General features: G+C 38.0%; 2 protein-coding genes across 7 annotated transcripts in view; both read right to left on the bottom strand.

Moving 5' to 3' along the window:
* Positions 1–4,547, bottom strand: part of tmem106a (transmembrane protein 106A) — a 12,734-nt gene extending 8,187 nt beyond the window's left edge. The window contains exons 1-7 of one of the 2 annotated variants that reach the window (XM_015056502.1): positions 4,277–4,547; positions 2,472–2,641; positions 2,172–2,235; positions 1,931–2,084; positions 875–1,015; positions 455–498; positions 271–324 (exon numbers count right to left, since the gene is read on the bottom strand). In XM_015056502.1, the coding sequence (XP_014911988.1) occupies positions 271–324; positions 455–498; positions 875–1,015; positions 1,931–2,084; positions 2,172–2,235; positions 2,472–2,637 (623 nt within the window). In that variant the 5' untranslated portion in view covers positions 2,638–2,641; positions 4,277–4,547. Of the gene's footprint in view, positions 1–270; positions 325–454; positions 499–874; positions 1,016–1,930; positions 2,085–2,171; positions 2,236–2,471; positions 2,647–4,276 lie in introns of both variants that reach the window. The other variant, XM_015056501.1, reaches the window with a different exon arrangement.
* Positions 4,548–6,723: 2,176 nt separating this feature from the next.
* nbr1a (NBR1 autophagy cargo receptor a) overlaps positions 6,724–8,637 on the bottom strand; it is a 21,344-nt gene continuing 19,430 nt past the window's right edge. For 3 of the 5 annotated variants that reach the window (XM_015056497.1, XM_015056498.1, XM_015056495.1), the window contains one exon: positions 6,724–7,121. In XM_015056497.1, coding sequence (XP_014911983.1) covers positions 6,936–7,121 — 186 coding nt within the window. In that variant the 3' untranslated portion in view covers positions 6,724–6,935. The remainder of the gene's footprint in view (positions 7,122–8,637) is intronic. The other 2 variants (XM_015056500.1, XM_015056496.1) reach the window with 2 other exon arrangements.

Raw genomic sequence — 8,637 nt, 5'->3', positions numbered from 1 at the left:
TTTGGGTCCCATTTTTTTTCCCCCCCCCCCTTTTTTAAAAAAAAAAAAAAAAAAAAAAAAAAAAAAAACAACACCGAGTCACACTGTCCTTGCGTGCTTTCTGAAGACAACATTTCAGATTTAAGGATTCGAAGATAGGAACTTCATCTACACGGGCCCTCTTTTGTGGCTGTGGTTTGTCACACAGCTGCAGAGAAGCGTTGCAGTTTTTGAGATAAGCTGACTAGCCTGCCTCTTTGGGTTGATTTTGACATTGAGATTGAGACTTACTGCAACTTCAGGAACAGCGTGTGGATCTTGATAGTAGTTGACTTGCAGTAATTGCTGAAAGAGACAAACATAAAGAGGTGACATCTGCTGAGTCCGCACATTCAGACAATAAAAAGTGGGCGCAGATTGAGACTTTTCTTCAAATGTTTCTGCAACGTGGTGATAATCAATGTTTTGTTCTTACTTGAAGCCCTGGTCTGTAAGCGGCAGGTTGATTTGAACAGTGTACTGCAAAAAACCAACAAGCAGGTAAGAAACTTGTGAAACAAATACAGGAACTTTCAAAAAGTATTTCTCGTCCTTTGAACTGACACAATCGTCAGCGAAGTTTATTGGGATTTTCCTCAATATTTTGTTTTTGTGTTTAAACTCTAAATTAGATTTTCTGTGCAGCCATACCATATAATATATATATATTTTTTTCCTTTAACTCTCTAGACGGGGTCCATTGGACTGACCCCGCATGTGCTTTTGCAAGGTCTTGCTTTTGTGTGGTTTCAATAAAATACACTCAAGTTTGTTGTATATAACGTGAGCAAAAGGGAATGAATGCTTTTGTAAGCCACTGTATATCACTAGCACTTTTAGCCTGGGTGACACTCACCGATTTCCTCGATCGAGACTCTATGGCCGTCATGTTGGTTATTTTGCTATGACCCACCACAATTTCATTAACCACACCCTGCATGGAGAACTCGGCGATCTGAACCGGGACAAAGTTCTCGTTGGTCATGTTGAAGAGATTCTAGAGCAGAAAACCATGCAAGTCAGTGAGGGGAAACTGGGACAAGTTTTGCACAGCCATAAAAGTGTCGGGACTTTACCCACCATATAACACCTGCTGTCTGTCATGTGAATGCCTTCCACGCCGTCTATCTGACATAAACCTTAAAACTGTGAGAACTTGAGAAGTCTGCGTGGCGCATGTTTAGATATTAAATTGGAAATTTAGCTACAGTAAGCTTTGGGGTGGCAAAACACCATTCAGACTTATTTATAGAAAAGAAAATGAAGTGCAGTGTATGCTTTGGAAACCACTGTCTAAAGAAAGGCTAAGTGTGGGGAACCTGCAGCTGCCAGTCAACCATGTTTTATCAAATCTAAAGTTAGAGCAGCTGTTCATAAACATATTTTTAGGCACTTCACACTTCCCTGTTCCCCGTTTTGTCAAACTTAACCTATTCTCAACAGCAGGTAGGTGCTGAGGAAGGCGACCTCTGTTATGTCATGTTCACACCATGCTCTTCTTGGAGATTTTCAGCTGCTTCTCTCAGGTCACGAAGCTAAAAGTGCCTGCAGAGAAGACCAACAGACTGCGAGTCTCTTTTACATCTGCTGCTATTGCTCTGGTTAACAACATAAAACCACAGGCAATGTTGCTAATAATATTGCCCTTGATGCTGGCTGATACAATTTGTGGGGGTTTTTTTCCCTGTAATTCCTGTATATTTCCTGTTTGATGAGCAGACACGCAGAAAATCAACTTCCTATCAGAAATAAACACTTGAATCATAACCCTCTGTGTGTATAATAAATCTGGAGTTTCTTATATGCGAGTTTCTGTATTTAAATTGCCTTACTGAAAAAAAATAAAAACATCTGCCTTTCTTTTGTTAATGGTGGGTGGGTGGAGTTTTTTTTTGTTGTCGCTGTCACTTACTGTGACCTCCATTTCGACAGAGTCCGGGGTGAAGTAGACCATGACTGACTGCACGGACACCGGCTTGAGCGTGACGCTCCGCGGGAAGAAGAAAAAGAGGATCAGGCAGCAGAGCAAAATACTCAAACCCATGGAGATGCACACGTACAGCTTCCTGAAATCCAAAAACGGGCTTCATTAACATCCCTGAGTAAACGTCCCTGAACCTGATGCCGAAACATTTAAACAGAGTTTTACATACGTGCGTCTGGGTTGCAGCCGCACATCGTTGCATGGTATTACAGCCAGGAGCTGATCTTGCTGGCCTGTTGGTACAACAATAAGGAAAAAGGGAAGAAAAAAATAAAAAAGTTTTGTTTTTACTGGACACAATGGAGAAATGAAAGCACCAAAACAGTTATGGTTTCCTTTGTTGTGGAAAGAGAAATGAAAGCCATGTGTAGATCAGCATTTCAAATGCAGCGAGCTACAGCAAGAAACAGATAAAATAACAGAACAAAGATTGTTTTTTGTTTTTTTTTCCCAGAAGAGTAAGACCAACCTCGGGGAATTCGTCCGGTGCCTTTGCATGTTGGGCAGCTGTCGCTACAGGAGCTTCCATTAATACTGCCGTACTGAAGAACCTGCTTGACGTTTTTCGCGTTCTCCATTGTTTTTGTTATTTCAGGATCCACTCCTCTCCTGCTGCTGTGCCCCGGTGGCGCCATGACCCTTTACTGACAGACAAAGTCCAGCTTAAGCAAGACAAGCAAGAAACATAACTGAAAAAAAAAAAAAAAAACAGCTGCATCAGGTCCTACTCTGGTTACCTATTCAAAGTGATTTCCCCACAAAACTTTTAAATGTCAATAAAAGCTCATTCCTTCAGCCCATGTCAGACCTTATGACGCAGAAGGGGCCCAGGGATCTTATCGACAAAGCCACGTGTTTAAATCTTCAATTATCTGATCAATTTTTTTTCTCCTCTGATTTAAATGCATTCGCTTCCAGACCCTTTTACTCTAATGTCTCTGATCAGCTGAGACACAAAATCAGACTTTATGGTCTATATGCAAAACACGGCATACAGACGAAAACAATGTACATCATCCACTGTGAAACATGGCGGTGACACCAAGATGCTGCGAGGAAGCTGGGCAGACTCGAAGGGGGATGGAGCTAACTAAAGACCAAATCTGCAAAAGACTTGAGACTGGGACAAAGGTTCACCTTCCAAAAGGGCAATGAGCTAAACACACAGTTAGAGATACGACGGAACGATTTAAGTCAAATGACCCAGTCGAAGGTCATACCCAAATCCTATTGAGAAACTGTGCAGGTCTTGCAAACAGATGCTCATTGGTGGTTTCCATTCAATCTGACCAAGCTTGAGCTATTTTGCAAGAAACAAAGAAGGTCAAAACTTTTGGCCTCTATGCACAAAGCTGGTAAAGGCATACTCCAAAAGACCTGCAACTGTTATTGCAACTAACGCTAGTTCCATCTTGTCTCAGGTGGACTTAATATAGGTTGCAATTGATAGCAGTGTTTTTTTTTTTTTGGCAATTAGGTCAAATCCCAGCATGGGGTCTATCTGCATTGGATTCAAACCTTCTCCCACCCCGGGCATTCACAGGTTCGCTCTAGGAATTCCAGTCCATGTAGGGTTAACTAAGCTCCAAAATAACACTTAGAGATAGGAAGTTTCACATGGAGTGACTGGACATGCATAAAAGCAATAAAAAAATATGTAGCATGTACAACTTTAAGATAAGTTATATTTTTTTGTCTTACATATGTGCACCGCCCCGTTTTAATATCACCCTGAGCAACAGCCCATTTCAAAAATAACCAATGCATATAAGTCTGTGTTAATCTAGGATGAACTGACAACAACCCCAATAACCACTGGAGATAGACTCCAATCCCCCTCTAATGACAATTAGTTTCTCTTCTTTCTGTATTATATCTTCATAAGTTATTCAATTTTACTAACAAGTAAAAGATAAAACAGACAAGTTGACTGAAACAAAGCTTTTTACTTGTGCTGTACCAGAGTTCATACAGTTCTTGTGTCTTTTATCTGCAGTTATTCTGTTGATGAGTGTACATGACACAAAATGATAGGAACTTCAGGAATGTTAGCTAGCCTAAAAACAACAAGAGTATTAGTCCTTTCATATTCCACAATGTTATAAAGACATGTTTGATTCGAAGAAACCCCACCACTCATTAATAATGTCTGGACATCGGACACTGTCCCAATCAGGCTCATATGCTGATTAAATGAGTATATTGAGCGTATGATCTCCCACCAGCTGCATACAACATGACTTTCTTTGAACGAGACGGACTCTTCGCCCTTACCTTCACAACTTGGCTGCTGCTTCTAATTCCAGCTGGTATCCAGAGTGAATTTATAAAATGTCTGCTGTATTAATTCTCCTTTAAAAAGCCGCATTGAAAGTGCTTTATTTTATTTTTTATCTTTGCTGCGCCAACACAACGAAAACAGCAAAGGAGAAATAACTTCCTACTTCTCAGCGGTGGGTCAGTTCCTGTATGTGAAGAGCAGAATCACATGGTGGTTGAGTTATCGACTTTTTCTTCCTTGGGTACTTAACAGTGTTATGCCACTAAGTATGGGAGATTGCGCAATATCCGCCCCCCCCCCAAGCAATCCCCTTTGGATAGAAAAGAAAAGAAAAGCAAAAAATAAAATATCTTTAATTCTTTTGGTTCAACTCTTTGTGTTTTTAAGACGCTTTCTAAAACATATTTGTACTCGCTGCTGGCTTTTAATACAGTGCGGCAGATTCGTTTGTTGAGCTTTTTGTGTTTCTATGTCTACTGTAATTGTATTTTTCTTTTATGTTGGAACTACTGTTATTTGTTTTTTTTCCTGTGTACAGCACTGTGGCAAACTTAAAAGCACATTTAAGTCGTGCTTAAATGTGCGATATAGATACACAACTAAACTAAGCCAAGCTGTGTTGACGAAACTAAATTTGACTAAGCTAACTTTGTTAAATTAAGCTATGTTAAAGTAAGCTGAAATAGACTATGGTAAGCTAATTTGAAAAGTTGAACTAAGACAGGCATGTTTAACTTAAGCTAAAATAATTAACTAAATTATACTAAGATATGTTAATCTGAGCCTTGTTGAACTAAGTTAATCTAATATGTGTGAGACTAAATTTATGTAAAACAGCTAAGGCTGTGTTAAAACGTGACAAGATAAATGACTCAAAAACGTGTTACACTTAACTAAGCATTTTTGAAATCTAGGTCAATGTCAGCTTAATGCAAGCTAAGCTAAAATAGACTTAAAATTAGTTTCTAATTTAGCATAACTTAACTAAAGCAAATTATAATAAATCCATCCTTTTAAACAAAGGTATTTTAACATGACAGAGACAGAGTGTCAAATGAGTGACAATTTATGGTGAAATCCTCTGAATTTACTTTTTTTTTTTTTTACCTATGCTGTATTTAACACCACGCTAAAAATTCAGTATCATAATAAGTACTGAGATTTGCTAAGTTGACAAAAAAAGTAATAATGGCGACTTTCATCCAGCCGTTCACACCGCCGTGTTTGAATTATTTACAACTCAATAACTCAAAATGAATCTTAAAGGATTTATTTTCTGTACCAACTTTCAGACCTACATCTCTAGATTTTCAGTGTTAAGGTGGAAAGAAACAGATGGGCAAAGAGTTTATTGGCAGATTGGGAGAAGAGTATTTAAAGTGTACACTCTTGCAGAAGAATAATTTGACAAGCAAGGTAGATATAGTCAGAATTACTCTTAAGAGCTTGTTTTTTTTTTTACTTGAACAATTGTAAACATAAGAAAACAATGGTTCCTAAAAAGCTCAACCACACACACACACGCAAAGTTAAGTCCAGACACACAACACAATGTCAGCTTACATGACAAGCATGTTTCAGTAAACTAATCATCATCGCACACGAGGCAACGCAATCAAATCAAATATACTTGGGTCCATAAGCTTTGAGGAATGTGTTTTAAGAGACATCTCAGTTTAATTAGTGCTAACTGAAAATTGCTGGGTTTCGCTTTGAGTTTTTGACCAAGACATGTGAAAATGCAGGCAAGTGGGGGTGGGGGAGATGATAAAAGATGTCACAACGCTGTATTTTTGTTTCACTGTGACTGTGCTAAGACCACAAGAACATGACTCGTCTCTAATAGCCTCTATTCATCATGCAGGTGTCAAAAAAAACATCCAAATCTGAACAGTGATCCGTTCTGAGAGTTTGGTATACATTCCACATGTCAACGTCTAAAATAACAGTACTCTGATACAGAAGAAGATTGCATTGTTAGGCAAATTTCACTACAATAATTAAAGAAAAAAACAAAAAAACTTAAATATCTATTCTTATTACTGCACTCTGACTCTTAACCCATGCAGCATCAGTAGCATCAGTTTACTCCAGAGCTAGCTTTCCTGACCCGGTTCACCTCACACAAAGTTTCATTTTCACCTCTATGTATATGAACCCGACCTTAAGAGAGCACAATTATTTTACAGCGCTGAGGAAGCAGCTACATCAGCCATACAAACACAGGGATAAGGAAATGATGGGTGGGGGGGGTGAAACACTTAACTCATCGATATTTCAGTTTTCGCTCATTTTCGACCAACACGTACAACTCAACGGCCCCAGGTAAACAAAGCTACCGACGAGAATCATTTACAAGAAGGTGTACAGTAAATGGCTAATTTTTGAAGAAAGCAGTAAAGCTAAATTAAAACGGGAAAGAGAAGCCATTATATATATATTTTCAATTTTTCTTCCATATATTTGGAGACGAAAGTGTAGTGTAATGTTGAAAAAGCAATTGAAAAAAACAAAAACAAATCCAAACACAAGAATATGAGACATTTAAAAGCCCAACTCTATCATTACTCTTTTTTTAAATTAAGCTCAAAAGCTGAAATAACTCTTTTCCTATGAGTCTAGGAGGCGCCTTCGCAAAAGCTCGGCATCGGCTCATTGCGGAGGGTCAGCAGCTTCATTCTGGCTTTCCTCGGCCATCTGGACCAGCTCGTTGACGGTGTGCAGCAGGTTGTAGCCGTGCTTCCTCAGCAGCTGCTGGTTGAGCTGCTGGTCCTTAAAGCCCATCTCCAGCAGCACGGCCATCATGGAAGGGTCCTGTCTGGCAGGGTCGATCCCTCGCTGGAAGAGGCGAGAAAGAAAGAAAGAAAAAAAAAAAGGCAAGGAGGAAGGGAAAAAGAGAAGAACATAAAGAAGGTAAATCTCCACTCAACGAATCATGTTCACAGGGACAAAGGTGTTTTATTTGAAATGAGTGCAACTTGTGCTTAATTTGAGGAATTTTCCTTCCAAAGTGCAAAAAAAAAAAACATGTAATTTCAGTTGAAGATTTCTTGTCTTCAGTATTGGATTTTCTGCTCCCCCTTCATCTTTATAAAAATGCGTGCCGTCTCTAAAATCAGTTTTTTTGCTCTCAAGTGTAATGTGTTTTGAGCATTTATACTCTCTTCCTGTCTGCAGCCTTCTCCTCTCGCTTGAACGTCCTCTCCCTCCTCAAGTAAAAGCTGTGTTGTCTGGAGAGAGTAAAAGTCTCTGTGATGGGAGGGATGAAAAACTAAAAAAAATAAATAAATAATAAACAACAACAAAACAAAGTGCCTCTGCTGTAGTCTGTTAACCTGATATGTAATTAGTGCATATGCAGATTTTTAAACAGATGTTTTACTTATATGTTATATGTGGTAGCTCACCATCCCCTGGAGTAAATTGTGAATTACTAATAACACCCTAAATAAAGCTAATCATGACAATTGTGTCACTCTACGCTCATTCATCAGCTCGTTGTTGAAAACAGGATTTTATTCTTAACAACTCACCATGTTGAATAAAATTTAAATAAATATATTTTATTAGATGGATCTAGGCAGAGCTACGGCTTTAAACTGCAAGAGAGCAAAAAAAAAAAAATGTAAATAAAATAAAATCTGCAACCACAGTGATCAGACTTACAGGTACAACTCAAGAAGGGAGAGAGTTTGAACAAGAGGAAAAAGACGCAACCTTATTTTTATTTATTTATTTACTTATTTTTTGGGGGGGTTGAAAGCAGATTTTGAGTGGAAGCAATACATCATCTGAGACTCAAATAATTTTCCTCTTCAACTGAAAATGTAGTATTGGATGGGAAATTCTTCAATAGGGATACAAATGTACAGAAGACGATTAGGGTCACTGGAAAAAAAGAAAAAAAAAAAGAAAGAAAGAATTCTTTTTTTTCTCAGAATTCTGAGATTAAAGTCAGGATTCCTTTTTGTTTTTTTTTTCTTTTTTTGTTTTTTTTCTTTAAGTGGCCCTAATCCTCTTCCGTACAAACGTGCTTGGAAACAAACAGGTATTTTCTGCCTTGAAAAAAACTGGCACAAAAACTACTATGTTGCCTAATTTGATGTATTCAGATGTGTCATTGAGTATTATTGTTGCCTGTTCTCCACAAGCATGAAAAAAAAAAATCAATGTCTGCTGCTGGCTCAATAATTGTTTACATGACATATATCAACATCATGAGTTAAAGACTATTTAAAGAAGAACAACATTTATCTGTAGCGTATTTTAACCATATCTGAGGTAAGAGACAAAAGGAAAGTCATATATATATATATATATATATATATATATATATATATATATATATATATAT

The sequence above is a fragment of the Poecilia latipinna genome, unplaced genomic scaffold (genome assembly GCF_001443285.1).
Source record: "Poecilia latipinna isolate Pla-1442-1.1 unplaced genomic scaffold, P_latipinna-1.0 Scaffold1386, whole genome shotgun sequence".
Taxonomy (NCBI): domain Eukaryota; kingdom Metazoa; phylum Chordata; class Actinopteri; order Cyprinodontiformes; family Poeciliidae; genus Poecilia; species Poecilia latipinna.
This window is presented reverse-complemented; position numbering and strand designations above follow the sequence as displayed.